General features: G+C 49.7%; 2 protein-coding genes across 7 annotated transcripts; both read left to right on the top strand.

The window, feature by feature from the left end:
* Window positions 1-171: 171 nt before the first annotated feature.
* Window positions 172-4965, top strand: pygo2 (pygopus homolog 2 (Drosophila)). Of its 6 annotated transcripts, none has more exons than XM_029845106.1 (4): window positions 172-978; window positions 1122-1185; window positions 1757-1809; window positions 1979-4965. In XM_029845106.1, the coding sequence occupies exons 2-4, from the start codon at window positions 1134-1136 to the stop codon at window positions 3611-3613; spliced, it is 1740 nt and encodes a 579-aa protein (XP_029700966.1). In that variant the 5' UTR covers window positions 172-978; window positions 1122-1133; the 3' UTR covers window positions 3614-4965. The 6 variants fall into 6 exon arrangements, 5 of the variants coding, with proteins under 5 accessions (XP_029700966.1, XP_029700967.1, XP_029700964.1 ...); XM_029845107.1 differs by having other exon boundaries at window positions 172-372; XR_003890247.1 differs by having other exon boundaries at window positions 172-1809; window positions 1979-3920; window positions 4421-4965.
* Window positions 4966-5399: 434 nt separating this feature from the next.
* cgnb (cingulin b) lies at window positions 5400-19900 on the top strand. Its single transcript, XM_029845102.1, has 21 exons — window positions 5400-5574; window positions 8563-9671; window positions 9751-9845; window positions 9916-9988; window positions 12677-12768; window positions 13037-13169; window positions 13288-13500; window positions 13850-13977; window positions 14483-14509; window positions 15004-15115; window positions 15286-15489; window positions 15570-15653; window positions 16069-16326; window positions 16404-16574; window positions 16806-16967; window positions 17162-17251; window positions 17363-17446; window positions 17554-17672; window positions 17738-17846; window positions 18766-18929; window positions 19096-19900. The coding sequence occupies exons 2-21, from the start codon at window positions 8592-8594 to the stop codon at window positions 19226-19228; spliced, it is 3531 nt and encodes a 1176-aa protein (XP_029700962.1). The 5' UTR covers window positions 5400-5574; window positions 8563-8591; the 3' UTR covers window positions 19229-19900.
* Window positions 19901-20099: the final 199 nt, after the last annotated feature.

Consider the following 20099-nt stretch of genomic DNA (forward strand, 5'->3'; position numbering starts at 1 on the left):
AACAAACTCTTGTTCGAACGTAACATGTTGGCGGTTTCTCAAAATTCACAATTAATTAAATTTATCTTCCACTATGTAAGTTGTGGTTCTCGGTGTTTTTAATGAACGTAGCTGAATCGTTATGATGCGTTATTCAGAACACCCCTGTTTTGGCGACGAGTTGCAACCTTCCGTCCTGCGTAACGCTCTCGCCTGTCCCTCTTTGTCCGGTGGAGATAGAAGGCCATGACAATTATGGCAAAATTTGCGTTTTTGAATGAATTGTGATTGAATGGTGGATCAACAAGCATACACCGAGTGGACTGGTTTGCTGGCAATGACTCACCAGAGAGTTTCAATTTAAAGGACAGCAGAGCAAGCAACGGAGAAAGGGTACAGTTTGCTTCCAAGACAGTCTGCAAGATGGCTAGCTATCTTCAGTGGTATGCTATCGTTAGCTAGCAAGCTAACGTTAGCATAGCAAACAGCGGTTTTCAAAACACTGTCGAATGAATTATCTCACAGGTGCCGTGTTAGCTAGCATTTAATTGGTTGGTTTTAACCAGTGAAAATAGAAAGAGCACCACATTTATTCAATGTTCAGGTGTTGCGGGGTGAAATCTGAGCCCTGCTAACAAGCCACATTGCATAACGTGGGGTAGTAGGTTTGCCGAAATAGTAACTAGCCTGCTTTAGCTTATCTGGTAAGGTCCTTTTAACTCACATCTGTAACTGATCATTTGGACGGAGGGGTGCTCTGAAACGTGTATGCACTGATCATAAAGCGCAAGTAGCAGATTCTTACTTGTGCCCAGCTAAGATCGCATAGAAACTGCTTGCCACAAGTTTGACCTACTCTAAGTAATCAGCCCCGGTTCATGTTACGTTTATTTGGTGACCAAATCCTGGCGTGACAGACACCGAAAGATATGCAGCTGTAAAGGAGTTTGTAGACCTGGGCCGGCGCAACTATCTCACCTAGTTCCTCTCACCCCAGAGGTATTACCGTGTTATCACCTGTAGCGTCATTGACATGACCTAAAGGCCGATTCCACCTGTTCCCCTCTAATAGCCCTCAAGACGTCGGCATTTTTAACTTTTTTTTCTTGCATATGAACGGTGATATGCCACTTCACCGACAGTCATAATAGCTAATGGCTGCAGAATCGGGGAGACTACTGGCGGGACAAGGAAAGCGGAGCAAAGGTAGGAATTAATTTCACCCATCTCCCAATCAGATCGGACATCATCCATTACTGGGCTGCACAGGGCTGCACTGGTGCTGTTAGCAAATCCCTTCTCGCCTCTCCCATATGTAAACTTCACGACTGTCTCCGGTGGTGGCTCTTCTGGCGGAGTCCATCTGTGAATGGGGTCCACGCCTCTCTCGCTATCAATGTCCCTTCAACTCCGTTTCCTCGTCCTCATGTCTTCGTCTCTTCCTGTACCCCTCATTGATTTAACCTCTCCTGCCTCTGTTTCGCGGCCTCTCTCCCCCTTCGCCTGGGTCGTTTTCGGCTGATGATAATGGTGACGGTGATGATAATGCCTGGATGTTCAGCATCTTGTCCTCATGCCAGTCTATGTCCCATCATTGAATCCATCCCAAATGTTGGACCTGAGAAAGGGGCCCTAGGTCTAAAGCTGCTCTACTCTGTCACTAAGGGGTATTGGCCAGTCCAAATGTCAATGCTGGGTCTGAGTGGTGGGCGGATCCTCTGTCGAGGCCTTGTGATTAACGTGGGGGCTTTCTTTTCTTCTACATCAAATATTCCAGCTTCACAGATGAAGAGCCCGGAGAAGAAAAAGGCAAGGAAGTCCACCTCGCAGGTAATCTACGTTTATACGCAGTTGAGTGTCCTTCAGAATGTGGACCACTCCTGAGACCTGGACCAGGACCAGGAGCAGGAGCAGCGGGCCGTGTTAGACTCCAGTCCTCTGAGCTTCCGGGTTTCCTGGCGCTGACACAAGCAAATCTGGCTTTTCTTGGTTGTTTCAGGCGGCGGGGTTCTCCCACCTCACCGAGTTCGCGCCCCCCCCCACGCCGATGGTGGACCACCTGGTGGCTTCCAACCCCTTTGATGATGATTTTGGGCCGCCATCCAGACCTGGCGGGGCTGGCGGCCCGGGTCCGTTCCTTCCGAACGCAGGGGCGGGTGGTGCTGGGGGGTACGGTGGCGGAGGCAGAATGGGCGGCGGCATGGGGTTCATGGGAGGCCCGGGGGGGCCAGGCGGTGGTCAGCCTGGAAGGAGGCCACCGTTTGGACCCCCGGCCAACGCCGGACCACACCACCAGCTAGGATTTGGAGGAATGCCTGGCTTTGGAGGCGGTGGTGGGGGGGGTTCTGGGGGAGGAGGGGGTGGCTTCCCCCCCGGGGGCCCCTCTCAGTTTAATATGCCACCAAACTTTAGTCCTCCTATGCACCCCGGACCTGGGTTCAATCCCATGCTGTCTCCAGGGGCTATGGGAGGCCCGGGGGGAGGAGGGGGGCCACCCCACCCACGCTTTGGAATACCTCCGCAACAGCAGCACGGACAAGGAGGACACCCATTCAACAGCCCGCCGTTACCTGGTGGCGGAGGTCCCCGAGGGCCCCCGCATGGTCCGTTGCCTCCAATGGGAGGGGGCATGGGTCCTGGGATGAACATGATGGGCGGCATGGGTGGGGGCCCTGGGAGCAACATGATGGGAGGCATGCCCTCCCAAGGACAGTTCCCTCCCTCACAGGACGGCCCGTACCCCGGTCCCAGTCCTCCAGGACCAGGCAGCGAGGATGGTAAGAACTTTGGCCCGGGGGGGCCACCGCCCGGGCCCCAGCAGCAGCAACAGCTGGGTCTCAATCCAAACGGGCCCCCTCCCACTAATACTACTCCCGGCCCGCCTCCAAACTCTGGTCCCCCTCAGCCGGGGGGAGGCTTCCCTGGTCATCATGAGGTGCAGCAGGCCAACACCAACACGCCCGGTCAGCCCCCGTCGGGACCCCCCCCTCCCAACCCCAACTCTTCCCCTCCCGGGCCCCTGAACGGCTCGGGCCAGCCGCAGCACGCGCCGCCGGGTCAGCTCCAGGCCTCCAGTAACGCCAACGCCTCCAACGCCAACGCCTCCAGCCAGCAGCAGCAGGCCACGCCTCCCAGCTCTGCTCCCGGGTCGACCCCCTACAGCCAACAGAACAACACTCCCAACGCCGGCGGTCCGATGCCCAACGCCGCCCCCAACGCAGCTCAGAACAACATCGCCAACAACAACGGGGGCAACACTCCCGGCAGCAACCCCAACCCCCCCTCCAACTCCACCTCTACTCCAAACACTCAGTCTCCGTTGCCCCCCGGTCCCGCCGCCCCCTCTTCCGGTCCCGGTTCTGGTCCTGGGAAACTGGGTGGCTCCGGGATGGTCTTCCCCTGCGGCCTCTGCATGGCGGAGGTGCACGACGACCAGGACGCCATCCTCTGCGAGGCGTCCTGCCAGCAGTGGTTCCACCGCGACTGTACGGGCCTGACGGAACCAGCTTACGGGCTGCTGACGCGGGAGAGCGCCGCCGTCTGGGCCTGCGACTTCTGCATCAAGACCAAGGACATTCAGGCCGTGTTTGTGCGCCAAGGCCTGGGGCAGCTGGTGGCGGCCAACGAGAGCTGAGCCCCGGGCGGACGGCGTTGCCCCTGATCCGATCCTCTCCACCAGCCCTTTACCGTCGCTAACGGAGAAACACTCACTCGTTCACGCTTATATTTGGCACTTTGAGTGACTCCAGGCTAACGCTTTTTTTTGTTTTTTCCTCCCACACTAAAGGAGCTAAATCACGATGAATGTTGAAGCTACGATCCTCCAGACATTCAGCCAACCAGCAAAGCACTGACACCAACACACTACCTCACACACCTGAGATTGACCGGCACGGACTCTCCCACACACACCCGCTTCGGTTTACTCGTGCATCTCATGAGTAGGTTGAAATTCACACACACACACACACACACACACACACACGAGGAATCCCAAATCATCAAAGTCCCCCCCCCTTACCGCCGTGTGTTAAAGAGAAACAAACCTTTCATATCTTTAAAGTGAATTAGTCGCCTTTCACATGGGGGGGGGGGGGGTTCTAATATTACTTTTCAGTGTTTTTTTTTTGTTTTTTGTTTTTAAATTGCATGAAAACGAATGGAAAATGCCTCCGTATCATAACGTTATATATAAAAAGGTGGTGGGGGGGGGTCTATTGCACACAGACATTCACACATCACGACTATTTGTGTCATCTTCGACCCAGTGCTGATTAACCCAAAGCAGACTCCAGAACAGCTGTAAATATCGGGGGGAACGTTTGCCCGCCGCTCGCCACATATTTGACCAATGAGCAACTCAAAAAGCCGAACTTGTGTCGCGGTCGTATAAAGTGTGAAGGTTTCATCCTTTTCTTGCTTTTTTTTTTTTTTTACCCAGGACAGTCGAGTCGTCATTTGCAGTTGTGTCTCCTGTACACGTGAATTGTGAAATCAGTGCTTTTGGGACGGTGTTGGCATATTGAGCAGTGGCGTCAGGTCACGTGTGGATATTAAAGATGAGCAGCAGGAGGCGGTTGCATGTAAACCAATGCAGTAACTGTGATTTGATTCTGTCCATCATTCTGGCCTCATCGCTGCAACGGGCCTTGAAGTAGACCAAATATCTTAAAGAGCGCAAAATGCCCATTTTACACGTTTTGCTCAAAGAATATAGTGTTTATATCTGTTCTCTTTCCTTCCTTTACGATGTCCGAGTTGCCTTTCTTTCTTTCTTTCTCAGCTCTGATTTTTGTACTGGTATTGTGCTGTGTTGTTGCTTTGCTCTGGCGCCTCCTAGTGTAACTTGGAGGAACCAGTTTATCCCTTAACAAAAGGGGAAGGGAAAGGTACTGAAGTTAGTTTTTTTTGTATCCGTCTGTCCTTTTTAAAATCCACATTTTATTTTTTGCTAATATGTCGTATTAAAATGAGGGTTGTAACAAAGACAATCTCATTATTTCTCCAAGAAATACCAAATGAACAGTATTTACACACCTTCAGGTATTTTTTAGTAGAAACCAATAGCTCAAAATGTAAGTAAGAGCTTACGAGAACGACGTTTTAGTGATAAATCCTTCTTTTTTTAAGGATTTTGAGTTCCTGGTAACATTTTTATGTAATCTCGCTGAAATAAGTGTTCAAATCAACATAAAAGTTTCAATTTTCACTGCAGTAGCGCCAACAACACACAAATGACCGAAATGTTAACAATGATTGACTCATTTTAATGCAATTGTGGAATAACACGCAAGTGCGGTGTCTTTTAAACACGCACCTTCCGCATGTGGTGATCCCGGAGAGGGGGCCACGCCCCCGGCACCCGCCAACCAATGGCGTGGCTCGTGGGCGGGGCGGACGGAGACTCCACTGTTGGCAACAGGTTGCACTGGTAACGAGGTGCGGGGGAGGGAAGGAGGGAGGGGGGTATGTTTCCCGATGTCCTCTCTCCATTTATCATCTTCCTCATCCCGCAAACACCGTCGCGAGCTGCTGCCGCGGCTCTACACCCCGCACCGAGGAGGGAGGAAGGCTGAGGAGCCGCATCACGCACAGGTGCGGTAGATTATACGAGTGTTTACACAGCTGCTTCCTTTCCCAATCAACTCGCGTTCACTTTCTTGCTTTCTTTTGGGAAAGTGCCGGGAGAGTTAATACGGTTGTTTATCTGCCCGGATATTTAAGCGTCAAAGGGCACCTGTGGCCGTCACGTGCATCTGTCTTTCCGTGCGCGTTGTTTTCCCTCCGCTCACGACCCAAAAAAGTCTCCTGTATCCAAGAAAATCGTTTGTTTTTGCATTTCTCGTTTTCCCTGGTTTGGTTGCACCTTTGCGCGCGCTCCCTGTAGGTCCTATATATACGTGCGTGTGTGTGTGCGCGCGCACGCTCTAATTGGATCGGACCGCGCTGCGTAAAGAGGATATGAGCCGCTATTACATTAGGGGGACGCTCGAAATAGGATGTGACGGAAGCTGCGTCGCTTGTTTACTTTGTTGCTCCGCGCGTGAAGCGCGTCGCGGCGGTTTCGACAGTGCGCGTGCACCGATACCGGTTGACCGGATAGGTGGGTGTGACGTAATTGATGTGAGCAGACAGGTGCTGTGGACGTTATTCCACTAAATCTGCTGGTTTTTAGGCGTCTTTATTGAGGCCAAATCACCTTTGACGTGTTTTTTATACAGTGAGTCTAAAACTTTAAAGGTGTACATGTAAACATGGCGCTCGCCGTTGCCATGGTGTTTTTATTTGACACAAGCGACCGACCCTCCTGGATCATAATAAATAGACCTTCACCGAATGTTACTTGCATAAACTTGGGAAACGATGTTTTAGCACTGTTTCCCCATTAGTAAGATTAAATTTGTTTAGGTAGAAATGGCTTCTGTTTGGAGTTTGGGAGTGTTGTTTGATTTCGGCTTGTAAATTACTAAAACGAAAGCGGTTTGCGTGATTCTAACAGTTTATCTGCTAAGAATGTGGCTTTGGCCGTGAGAGCAACAAACTGCAACCTCTCAGAACGTCATGGACATCTGCAGGAGTAACACACACAGTCCACCATCGCTCCGACACTGCAATTAAAATCTGACTCAAACTGAGTGGAAATTCTATCAAACACGTTACTTTAGGTGGAGAACAAGCTATTTGGCTTTGTGTGTCCTTGTCTCTCTACAGTGTCTGCAGTGCATTTGTTTTGGCTCCTACTAATCAAGCTGATATTCTAAATTTCTGCTTCCCTCACAATCATCAAGTCTGAGCTTTGGTCCAGGTGCTCACTTCCAGTTATCATTTCATTGACGCCCGTCTCCTCATTTAAGTGGCCTACTGACATTGATTTTAAGCAAAACAACCACATCCGGTTTCCAAGGGCCTCCTCTTCTCTTCCGTGCTGCCCAAGGGCAGAAGGAACTGCTGCGTAGGACCAAACGGTAGATGGCGGCTAGCTGTAGCCACGCGGACGGGCCCGTTTGGTAGCATTCCTCTCCGTGTTGACACAGCCCATCCTTGTGACAAGAGATACGACGGCGCTCAGCCACTGACAGCGCAACATTTACAACAGCCGGGCCTTTGTGTGACCTGAGATCAGCAGCTCCAACGCCCCCCCTCAATAAATAAAAGACAGTCTTATCTTCTTTTTTTGCAGCATAAAAGGAAGGCTGTATTTTAAAAATAAAATCTTTGATGTCCAGAGTGCAAACGTGTGGCAGCCCAGCTGACTCTGGCTGTGTGAGGACGGGGATATGAAAGTGTTTTTGCCTCCTAATTAGCCTCTTCACTTCTCTATTTTCTCCCTACGTGGACAGATTTTTTTTCTCACGTCCAGACTTTATAGTTAACGCTGCCCTAGTTCTCAGTTTCCTCTTAATCTCTCCTTATTATTACAAATGCAAACCACGCGCAATGCACTGTGTGAAGGGACCAGCTGGAATCCCAGGAATGCTTTTTTAGTTAAAACAAAGAGCGACTTTGATTCTCCCATCTGACCTCATTGCCAGTCAAGGTGCTTTGTTACTCTATAACCAGCTAGTCAGTTAGTCTTATATTTTAGTTCCTGACAGTCAGACAGAAGTACGGGAACCTCGTTTGGGCCGAATGTGCACTGGCGAGTTTAGGCAGCACTTGAATTCAGGTAAAGTGCTTTGATGTGGTAATAAGGCCGTAATATGGGGAGTATTTTAGTCACCCTGCACTGAACGTACGTACCAGATGAGGAGTGCACTGCAGCACCCTGACCATAGCATGCGTGTGTGCGTGCGTGCGCGCGTGCACGTGCCAGTGCCAGTGCGGCTCAAAGTAAACAGTCTATGCCTGAGTGACTCTTCTTTGAAGTCTGTTGGCTGTGAAGTCGCGTTGCAAAGGGGGAGAGATGGGAGAGGGTCCATTCCTGACATAACCCCAGTGTTTAATGCTCCACAGCGTCTGGACAATAGGAGGAGTGATCTTCTCCTCTTAGTGTTCATCACCAGGCTCATTTTCAGGGGCAGATGCTTGTGGGTCCCACAGTTAACAATGAAGCTGTCCGTCACTTCTCCACCAGCCGAGGATCCGTTTGCAGGTTCTTATTAAAAAAGAAGGGTAATGGGGTTTAGTTTTGGATATAAATGTTTGGCTCCTTCAGTTGTACACGTCTACATGACAAAGTGTAATAGAGCAGCAATAACTGTTGTAATTACAGGCAGAAACTTGTCACTGATGCTCAATAATGAGGTTGCAGTTAGTAGAATTTAACCTTTACTCTCCTTCCAAACACGCCCTCGAGAAAAAGTGTAAATGCATATTTGACATAGCTTGACTCCACTTTGCTGTGGTTGAGAATGAACCGAGCCTGCAGAGGAGACCTGCTTCATCATCATCATCCTCATCCTCATCATCATCGTGATGCAGCAGCAATTGTCCGCTGTCACACGGTGGTTATTCCACCCAACATCTGGAAACACATTGGAGCTGGAAGGCAAATGTTAACAGCTGAATGAAAAGGTCCAGTGTTTCATCTCATTTACATCTGCTCCTCCCCCCCCCCCCCCCCCCCCCCCCCCGTCTGTTCAGGCTACGCGCACAGAAACCAGGAAGTCGATATGAGCAACCTCTCCACCGACAAGAAGCCTCTCGTGGATTACGGAGTTCAGATCCGCTTCATCAAAGATCTCCACGACACCGGGGGAGGTTATTCCGATAAATCGAGAACAAACGGCACCGCGGCTCCTCCCTCAAATAAGTATGGGGTAGCTGTCAGGGTCCAGGGCATCTCTGGGCAGCCTTACGTGGTCTTGAAAGACGGAGAGAAAGGGGACTCGTATGGAGTCCAGCTGAACACCCCCAGCCCCACCCCAGGACCACCGTCGCCCGTCAGCAGCCTCACCAGGCCGAGCAAAGAGCCAGCAGAAGTCTCAAACCCCTACAGTCCTGCTGCAGGTGCAACTCACTCCCCAGCTTCTCCAGCAGATGATGAGGATGGGGAGATCTTTGGAAGCCCTCTCAAAAGACCCCCGGGGGACGGCCAGGCAGGTACACAAGGGGAGGAGGAAGGGGACACTGGGAGAGACGGAGATGCAAATAAGTCAAAAGCTGAACCCCAAGTAAAAGCAGCAACCAAAGCGGCAAAGAACAAAGATTTGCTTCATGAGGGGGAATATAATGAAGCGGGGCTTAAACCTGTCCGATTAAACGGCGTGGAGCCCACCAGGGGCAAGGCGCCCAGCTTTGGGGTCACGAGTTCTCTTGGGAGAAAAGTAGAAAAATCCACGCCGCAGTTTGAACCCCCGGCAACGGCCCAGGATGAGCCCGTCTCCCCGGTGGACACCAACCCCCTGACGCCCATCACCAAGCTAATCAGCAAGTTCAACAACGGGACAACGGGCGGCGGGCAGCAGGCGCGGGGCCGCTCCGGGGCGAGGCAGCGGCTCAAGTTTGACCAGCGCACACGCTCCAGAAGTCTCGACGCCAGGAAAGACGTGGAGCCCAGCGCTTCCCGTGCATCTCCCCCTTCTCCCGCTGTCAACCCCTACGCCGCTCCGCTGTCCAGCTCCGCCTCTGTCGGCCCGGCAAAGGGCTCTGCGTCCGTTTCCAACGCGACCACCGTCGAGGCTCCCAAGCAGAGCTTTACGTTGCCAGGGAAATCTGTAGAGAAGCAGACCGCTGCAGCGGTGAGAAAACCTGTAAGTGCCAGCAGTTTCTGGTTTAACCCCCCCCCCACCCCCCATGTTTTGAAGCATGTTTCACCATCTTTGTTTGAAGGCGATTCCTCCAAGAACCATGAATCCAAGCGCAGTCGTCAGCCGTGAAGGATCCCCGATCAAGCAAGCGACCTTCAGCATCCTTAAAGATGACGGGTAAGTGATGCTGCGGATGTTTGACCGCTGCCCGTGTGGTACCAACGCCGTCCCCTCTCGCCCGCCTCAGCAGCCCCCCCGACAGCGAGGCGTCTCTCAAACGGAAGGCCGACCTCATCTACGAGACCACCAACACCTATAAGGTACTGATGCTGGTCGGACCCGTTCCGTTCTTTTTGTAGATCTAGGAAAACAATTACTTTCAATTATTAACAATTATTCGCTGGATTCAACAGTGAAACATATTTTTAATCAAATTATGGTTGGGATTTACAGATTCAGCAGATTCAAACTATCCTCTATTAGATCCTCTATTAGCGTATGGATGTATATCTATTAGATATGATGCTATAGATTCTGTTCTCAGGAGACATTTTGATTAAAAAGGACCTTCTTCTGTCTTCTTTGTTTTTTGTGTTTGGCTTTTGTAAAAGTCTATAAAAATGTTTAATTTATTTGGCCATAAGTGTGACAGAAAATACTACAACAACTAATACTACTAATAATAACAGCAACAATAATAATATTAATAACAGGAGGAAGAAGACAAGCAGTGGCCCCCAAAGCTTCCCATAAAACCCTCAATGCTGCAGCTTCGGCACTGAAGTTAGCAGATCTTATCCTGTTAAAACCAACATTCTACTTGAGTTTGTCTCCGTTTGTGGGCCACTAATGTCAGCGAAGCCGCCGCTGATGACTCCTCTGTCCATTTAGGTGCCGTGTCTGCACTTTTCTGCCCCTCTGACACCAGAGAGCAACATCGACGAGCGCTCGAGTGCACGTCTTCTGGTGAATTTGCATGGTTTTGCATAAATCTCCATGCAGACGTTACTGCTGTGTGTGCGTTACGCACGTTTCAGTGTGTATGTTCCCTTGTTTTGCACTTGCGACCGGAGCTGCCTGAGACTCGTTTGCTCGACCGTCTCCAGGCAACGATGCACCTGCAGAGCAGAGCGGTTTGAGGGCTTTGAGAGCCATCAATAATTGAGTTAGACTGGAACCCAGCACCATATGGGGGCAAGCTTGCTGGATAGATCAGATCCTTCTCCTTGGAGGGTTTTTTTTTGGGGGGGGGGGTGCTTTTTGTGGTGGCAGGAACCAGGCTCAGATAGCTGTAGAGGCTCATTTCTGTTTCAGCATCATTTGAGCTACTTCAGGAGCAGCGAGGGCTGCTGATATTTCCAACTCAAACTGCAGCGTGAAGGGTCTTATACAGTTGGTTTTTCTGTATTTTGTGGGTGTTTTCACTCTTTCGCCCAGGGCTGTTTAGCTTTTATTGCTGCTTTCAAGCCCAATCATCCGCTTTGTCTGAAGTCGGAGCAGATCAGAGCGGGACGATGATGACATGAGTGTGTTGTGCACATAGGGCTCATCAAAAAAGTGCTTGCAGCGGCGTCCAGTGTTTACCCCTTTATTTCAGCGAGCTCTTTGATGCAGAAAGTCTCCCAAGTGCAGTTGTAGGGGTTACTTTCCCTTGGTGCTGCTAATGTCTGAGTCTTTCTAAGTGCTGGCGTGTTGTGTGGGTTTAATGCAGTGTTACCGCTTTAATGCAGTGTTGCCACTTAATGGGTGTCAGTGGGAGAGTGATGGAATTAATGGGATGACACCCTGATGGAGTTTGTTGTTTGTTCTGTTTCTTCAGACCTTTTCATGCTAAATGCAAATAACCACATTAAAACACGCAGCAAAACGCGTGATCTCTTTTTTGCCCCACACTCTGGTAATAGTAGATGCCAGTGCACTATTTTCTAATTTGCAACTTTAGGATTTAACAATAAGCTTTTTAAAGTTCATCCATGAATCGCTGAAACACCTGGAATGTGTCTGAACAGCCCTAATTTGCTTCTTGTCTCTTCTGCCCGTGTCATGAGGGTCAATTACAACTCGGTTTCATCACCATACGTGTGTAATATTTCGGATTGAACGATTTAAGAATGGCGAGAACCGTTCGTATGCACCCGCTGGAGCAAAGCTATCAATGCTAAATCAGCTGCCTTTGATCCGGCGTTTATTGAATCTCTTTTGCATCATGTAATCCCACCACCCTCTAATATTTAAATGAGCTCTTTTAATGCAATTCAACAGGGCTTAGAGCTCCCTTTTCTGTGAGAGATGATTAACTGACACGGATCCAGCTGATGCAATTCATTCAGAGCGCTTGTGTGTCGTCTGTGATATGTTATCTGTCGTTAATTATCTCTATAGGGGACGGTTGAAATGTCCCCGGACAGGATTATCTGCAGGGAACAAGACAAAAACGAGGCAAATTTGAACAAAATGATTCTGGTGTCGCTATCAGGGATAAAGAGCAACCCAACAAGGTTCTCTGAAGAGTGCCACAGCTTATGAGCCTCCCATTATCTCTTGTGTTTCTCCCTATAATGAGTGTGTAGGATGAGCCTGGGAAGGGTTTCATGGGCAGATGCTGCACTCATACAGCCTTTTCAGCGAGCCTTGTCGAGCAGGAGAGGAGTGTGGGCGACGCTGCTCCGCTCCCCTGCAGCCTGCCAGACAGACACTGGAGTTAACGGAGGGAGGCTGGCGTTATTATTTTTGATGATGTTGGAACACAATGGTGGGGTCTGTTCTCCCAAAGAAGTTTTGGCTGTTAGAAACTGGGGCGAGGAATCCGAGGCAGGTCTTTATATAAAGTTCCCAGTGATGCCTCAGGTATAGGCAGGGTTGACAGGGACACTTTGTTGCAGAGTTTCCAGTTATTTTCTCCACGCCTCTCTGCTCTGTCTTTGTCCTCTTCCTTCGTTGTCTCACCCTCACATCCCGTCACACTTTCATTTTTTTTTTTTTACATGTGTATTGATATTGTTCTGAAGGGAGACACAGATGGGAGCTTCAAAAAGGAGAACCACACGCTTCAGGAGCAAGTCAGTCACTTCAGAAAAGAGCTGCAGCAGGCACATGATGAGTAAGTGTGTGTGTGTGTGTGTGCGCGTGTGTGCGCGTGTGTGTGTGTGTGTGTGTGTGTGTTTTCTTGGGTTTGTATGAGGACCAGAATATGTGCAAGTCCTTGGAAATTTGAAGGTCTGTTTGAGGGTTAAGGCTGGGATTCTGATGGTGGGGTTGGGGTTTAGTTGTGATGGTTAGGTAGAACCTGGGGCTGGACGAGGTCAAGGAAGGTACTGACAAAGCAGTCACACACGTGCGCACACATTTACGCGCGTGCTTGCGTGCAGGCTGGCCATGGAACGCATGTCCAGAGAGGCGGCGGAGTCCCGTCTCCATCTACTTGAGGATCAGCTGGCTGAGCTTCAGGAGGAACTGAGGAGGGTTTCAGAAACCTCGTTTCACCCAGACTCGCTGCAGACGGTCATTGCACACGCACGCACACACGCACGCACACGCACACACACACACACACACACACACACACACACACACACACAGAACATACCAGAGCCAGGCTCCAACTCGTGTCTCCCTACAGGATGTGATGACTCTGCAGGCCGACCTGGCCGAGGCCACCATGCTGCGTCAGCGTCAGGAGGAGACCCTGCGCCTGCGGGAGCGGGAACTGACTGCCCTGAAGGGGGCGCTAAAGGAAGAGGTGGAGTGCCACGACAAAGAGATGGAGGCCCTGAGGGAGCAGTACAGTCAGGACATGGACAGCCTGAGGAGCACCATGGAGGAGTTCACACAGGTGAATTCAGCATTATTAAAATTCTCAGGCTGGAATCAAGCAATTCCAATTCTTATTAGGGTGAAAAACATTCTAAACTTTTGCCTTTATAGGGTGTTTTTGATAGTGTCATGAATTCAGACAAAGCTCAGCCTTCAAAGTTAGAAAAGAGAATCTTTCTTTGATTTCAGTGTAACTTTTCCAGTTGATTTTCAGCGACAGAGTTTCTGCAAGTTGCGTATTTAAGTTTAACAGGAATAGATTGTAACACACTTTTGGAATTTTGGTGCAACCTTCTCGGAGAAAATCCAGAAAACAGTATCCCGTTCTATGAGAGCAGACAGATTTTTTATATTATTTTTTCTGTCAGTCCCAGGACAAGATAGAGGAGGAGCGGGAGAGGGTGAATGCCTCCATTGTATCCTTGGAGGAAGAGCTGGAGAGCTGCAGAGATCAGGGAAAACAGTGGAAGATGCAGTTGCAGTCGACCTCGCAGGAGTAAGTGGCTACATTTGAACAATTGTGTCGGGCAGAGGTGCCCAAATCCAGTCCAGGACCGGGTTTTCTGTCCTATTTCTGCCTGGTAGGACAGAAAAAACTTCTCAACTGCGGCCCTGGAGGACCGGATTTGGGCGCCCCCATGTAGCGTATACATTTGGTTTGACCGCATAATGATGGAAGATGAGGTGAGCGTTAACAAAGCTCAAAAGAGTCAGAAACAAAGGTACTGTGAGGTGGAGAACGTGCACTTCTGAGCTCGGAGGCTGAACGATGAAGAACGTTGCTTTGATTCTGTCAAAAACCCAAAACGGCACAGATGCTTGAACAAGCCTCAGCATCGGTGAAACATGAAATGGGTGTCATTTTTTTATATTTCCGATCGGAGAATATGTTTTTGACTTCCCAGAAGCTATTGATGATTCTGTTTTTAGTTCGGCAGCCTGCGGGATTTATCCCGTGTTTAATCCCTACACTGTTTTCACTCCACTTTTCATCTTGGCAGGAGCAGGAATCACATCAACTATGAAATGTGAGGAAGGAAAAATCGATTTCACTGAGTCTGGTTTGAGTAGCTTTAGCCTAGTTTCACAAAAGCAGCTGATCGTGATCGGAATAGGATGTTTTCCTGAAAATTCACTTGAGAAGCTCCATTCTCAGAGAGGATTTTGGATCGGATGACGTGTGCTTCCGTCATCCGATGGAAAAGTCCTGATGTAGCGGTGATTCAGCGAAAACAAACCTAATCACACCAGGCAGTCGACATTAACAATTTGAATTAATTGATTTTATTCTGCCATCCAATGAGAACAAATCTGTATCCTGATTGCTAATCACATCTGATTGTTTAGCGCCATAGTTTATTTGTGGTTTGTCTTTGGAGTGTGCACGTGTGATTATATTCTAGAGCTCTGTGTGTGTGTGTGTGTGTGTGTGTGTGTGTGTGTGTGTGTGTGTGTTCATTATTCATCTCCTCTGTGAGGAGGTTTCTCTGCATCTCTCTTTATATCTGATTTGCTTCTTCAGGCTGCAACAAACGCGCCTGGCGAAGGACGAGCGCGAGCGTGAGCTGAAGGAGCTTCAAGATTCACTTCTGGCCATGAAGAAACAGGCGCCCGCTTCCGATTCGTCGTCAAGGGTAATTCACATTTTCACGTTCTCATTTCAATCAGCAGGCAGAATTCAGATTATATCTACAGTGTGGGCGAAGCAGAATCTGTCGCCTGTGTGTTATCGTGCGTTATCGTCCTCGTGCGCTTGTTTCAAAAGCTTTTACATTCGTCTCATTTTTTAACAATATATCCTCAGGAGCTTCAAGATGCTCTGAGGCAAGCTCAGGCTGATCTAGACAAACAGAGGCGGGAGTTGAACGAGAAGAAGGAGGAACTTCAAGGCCTGAAAAGAGCGAGCAGCGAGAAAGAGGCGGAGCTTCTGTCCGAGGTCAGAAGGTTGAAGGAGCAGTCCCTGAGGGACAAGGCCGAGCTGGAAAAGGCAGTGGAGAGGGCCAAAGAGGTGACCGCACACACATTCAGGAGCAAAGCGTGGCCGTGACCCTCACACACAATCTCTGTCCCGTCCACCCGTGTCTGCAGTCAGGAAAGGCGGGCGCCGACCACGCGATGAGCCAGGAGCTGCAGGAAGCAAACGCCCGCCTCAGAGAGCGGCTGGCCCGCATGGTACCTCACACACAGCTGCACACATGTGAAGTAATCTCCCACGCACGCTCGATTATCTGTAGATGCAACCAAACACAAGGATCCACCTCAGTCCCAGTTCTTCATTAAATGCTCATTATATCTAATTTGCCTTTGCCAGTCTAATGGAACCCTGCACGTGCACGTGCACCGACTGCCCCTATATGCGCATGAGGCCACAAATCATTGATCGATAATTATGGGTGATGCATCCGTGTGATCATGAATCCCTCCAAGGTCTTACAGAATTAACTAATGGTTTAATTATTCAGAGCATTTTGTTTTCCACGCGTGCTCGTTGGTGCACAAAATACTTTTGCTTTGCTTATTTTTACTCTTCGCATGATTTGAATTTTGATATGAAGAGCTGGAAAAACCACGAATGTTCTTTCACCAGTCAAAGCTTCACTCCAGTGCCCCCCGCTCTTCGGAGGCCGAGGAGGCAATGGAGGTCCTGGAGGACGAGAACCGCTCCCTGAAGTCTCAGCTGGAGGAGGCCAAGAGAGGAGCCAACCGCCTCAGCAAGGAGAGGGACGAGCTCAGCCAGCGGCTGGAGGAGAGAGACCTGGAGCGGGAGGTGCTGAAGAGGGGCAAGAGTGATCTGGAGGAGCAGAAGAGGCTGCTTGACCGAGCCCTGGAGAAGATCAACAAAGAGGTAGATCCATTTTTCAGCCACGGTTTGTGATACGCAAAGGCCTGATCCACCCGCCGCCGCGGTTCTGCTCGCACCAGATGGAGATGATGATGGAGGATTCTCGCCAGTCGGTGGCTGCCCTGCAGTCGCAGCTTGACGACTATAGGGAGCGCTCCAGGAAGGACCTGCAAGAGGTCCAGCGCAACAACAAGGACCGGCTGGTAGAGCTGCAGAGGGCTCAGAACAACCTCAAGGCCCAGCAAGACGAGGTGGGAACACGAGGGTTGAATAAGCTTAAACCACCACGGTGGTTCGCTCAAACAAACGTCTTCATGTTTATTTGAAGACATCTGCGCGCACGAGTAGCGTCCAATCATCATGAAAGACACCCTTAGTTTGAATGAATTGTCAGGCTTTACTGGCAGTTTAAAACGAGGACGTGTGTTTAGGTTGCTATGGTAACTAAGATGGCCCTCTTCTTCACTTCGCTTCGACTTCAGGTTTCTCGTCTGAAGAAGGAGCTGCTGGTGTGCTGTGAGGAACGAGACAGCGCCCAGCTGGAGCGAGATCTCCTCAACAACCGTTTCAAACATTTGGAGACTGAACTGGAAGCAGAAAAGAGCGCTCACACTGAGCGCACCCGAGAGGTCAGGAGTCTGGAGGTGAGTCTCGGGTTCTCTGCTACCGGAGAGAGTAAAATAAGGCCTTCACCTTCCTTTGGTGAAAGCAGTTTCTGCCTGGTAGGACACAAAACCCGGCTTGGATCCAACCTTCGAGGACTGGATTCCAGACATAACGAATGTGACGTGCAAGGGGTTGGTGTGGAAAATAAGCGTGTCTATCTTTGTGCATGAAGGATAAAATCAAGACGCTGGAGATTGAACTGGATGAGGAACGGAGCAGCCTGGAGCTCCTGAACGACCGCATCTCCCGCAGCAGAGATCAGGTGTCACGTGAACACGCAGTCACAGCAAATAAGATGGAAGCATCCCAAAATGGCGGCGACCAGCGCAGTCGGCCCGTCTGAACATCACTTTCTCCACCGTCTTCGCCACAGGTGGACCAGCTTCGCTCAGAACTAATGCAGGAGCGTTCAGAGAGACACGACCTGGAGATGGATAAGAGTGCACTGGAGAGACAGGTACCGTTCCCAATCCCCGTCCAGGGTGCACGCAAACTCCAGAGGTTCTGAACAGTTAAGAGCAGCTTTCCTCGCAATGTGTGATGAATCTCGCTGACTGGTAACAGCTGAAGGAGCTGAAGAGCCGCATAGCAGACATGGAGGGACAGGCGAGACCCTCAGCTGGACTCACGCTGCTGGAGAGCAAGGTTCAGGAGCTGGAGGAGCGGCTGCGCAGTGAAGAAAGGTAACAGCCAGGCAGATGGGTTTTACCAGAACACACCAGAACAAAGCGGTTGTGAACGTCCTCAGAGAGAAGAGCAGCATCTTGGCGTCACAGCGACGGATGGAGAGGAAACTGAAGGAGCTGAACGCCACTTTAGACCAGGAGAGGATCCAGCACGTGGAGCAGAGAGACCAGGTACCAGCCGCACCCCCGGTGTTCTGTGGGGCTGTTGCATTTGGGAGGGTTACAAACTAAATCTAATCATCTTTCAAAGCAAATTTGGGGTTAAATGGAGGTTTGAATGTGTGTAAAAAGGAAATAGTTCATCCAATCTAATCCAGGAAGGTGCAGAACTCCTGAAATGACCTCATTTAGGAGCAACTTAGCCTAAAGGAATGTGACAGCTGTGTAAATGAGCATTATTATTATTATTATTATTATTATTATTATTATTATTATTATTATTATTATTATTGTTGAACATGCCAAAGAGATGAAAGGATGTCTGTATTTCCTTTATGCTCAGCCTGTTTAATGCTAAGACAGAGTCAGACTATAAGAAGAAAATGATTATTTAAAGGAAAACAGACAGAACTGGAGTCCTTAAAGCATGAACATTAATATCAGTACCAGCGCTGCGTTCCTGAACCAGTAGAAACTCCTCTGTCTTTGATCTGAACTGGCTCCTCCTGCTCCTCCTGTTTTTCTTGCTCCGTCCGTAAATAACTTTCTATTATTTTAGGTTTCGGTGATGAATTAAAATGCAAATTTAAAAAAATGCTGATTCAATTGTAGATATGAGGTTTTTTTTTACTCTGCTCGATTATTTTAATACTGCAGACGGCGTCGCGCTTGAAATGAATCTCTAGTTTTATTTTAGAGCATTACTGCTTTTAAAAGAACGCTAATCTGAACTGTCCCCCCCAACCCCCCGACCAGGACACTTGCTGACCTCTCCCAACCCATTCCAAACCCCTGCCACCGCCCCTGGTGCCTGTCTCACCCCTCTCCCCGGTGCCTGTCTCACCCCTCCCTAGTGCCTGTCTCACCCCTCCCTAGTGCCTGTCTCACCCCATCCTCCGTTCCCCTCTAACCCCTGCCTCTCCTTCCCCAGCTCTCCCTCCGTGTGAAGGCCTTGAAGCGCCAGGTGGACGAGAGCGAGGGCGAGGTGGAGCGCTTGGAGGGAGTCCGGCGGAAAGTTCTCCGAGACCTGGAGGAGCAGCAGGAACTCCGGGAGGCGCTGCACGCTAAAGTGTCCGCCCTGGAAAATGAACTGAAGTGAGTCTGAAATCTGTGGAACATCGTTCCTGTGAGCTGTGACCAGTTGCGTAACATCTTCTGCACACTAGGTGGCACTCTAGTAATTAGCCGCGCTCCCGGAGCCGACGGCGGTCTGTGAAATTACAAGCGCTGACGCTGCGTTTTTGAATCCTCTGTGTGTCAGGCGGAAGTCTCTCCACACACACCGCACATCTCTGGGCGCTGCCGCTTTAAGCTCCGAGGACGAGGACGGTTTCTATGACACCAACATCAGCTCCATCTTGAACGAGAGCCACCTACAGTCCAGCAACTGCTGAATGGAGGGACTAAAGAGATGTTTGATGGTTCTCCTGAGTGAGACCATGTCTGCTAACGCCACCAGGGCATCAAGGACCGGTGTGAGACCAGAGCCCTGCTGCTGTGATGGAGCTTGTAGCCCAGACTCAGATTGATTATCGATTGCCTGGTTGTGATTGTTATTGTTTCAGTGTTATCTGATCGTGTGGGGCTCCTTCTGTGGTTTTTGTTCTGCTGAATTCAAGGTTTGCATCCATGTTCTTGGATGTCAAAGGCTGCATGTTGTCAGTGACTTTGTTTCTGCACGGTTTGTTTTTACCTTTGAATGTGACAAACGGCGGCTTTTAAACCGAGCCTGCGTTTTTTTTCTACTCCCCTTTCACATGTGCTACTCAAGACAATCAGACGTGTCCATTTTTCAGTGCCGTGTCCTCTGAGATTTGAATATTTTCTACTCAAACAGCCCACATTAGGAATGGTTCCCTTCGTTATTGCGTTATTTGCGAATGTTTTCACGATGATGCCTTAAAACCCGTCGCCCTTCCTGCGCTGTGATCTTCCTTCGCAATAATCCGCTCTGATAATGTTCCTCATTCTTGCATCCCATTCCTTTCTTCTGCTTCTCGTTGCACTGTACAGCTGTGCCGGAACAATTTGGACCGTGTGTATAATAAAAACTGTTTATTCCTGCGTGTGTGTGTGTGTGTGTGTGTGCACGTTGATTGATCGAGGCCAGCTACATATTAAAAAACATTGTCCTTGATGTGACTGACAGCCAGTTTATTGACATTTTCTGCTTTATTACCTAGAAAAAAAACTATGGTGACGATAAAGATAATTTCTTTTGCTGTCTGTAAGTTTTCATTTAATGGTGTAAAAGCAAGGAGGGTG

Source organism: Takifugu rubripes, chromosome 12 (assembly GCF_901000725.2).
Source record: "Takifugu rubripes chromosome 12, fTakRub1.2, whole genome shotgun sequence".
NCBI classification, from domain to species: domain Eukaryota; kingdom Metazoa; phylum Chordata; class Actinopteri; order Tetraodontiformes; family Tetraodontidae; genus Takifugu; species Takifugu rubripes.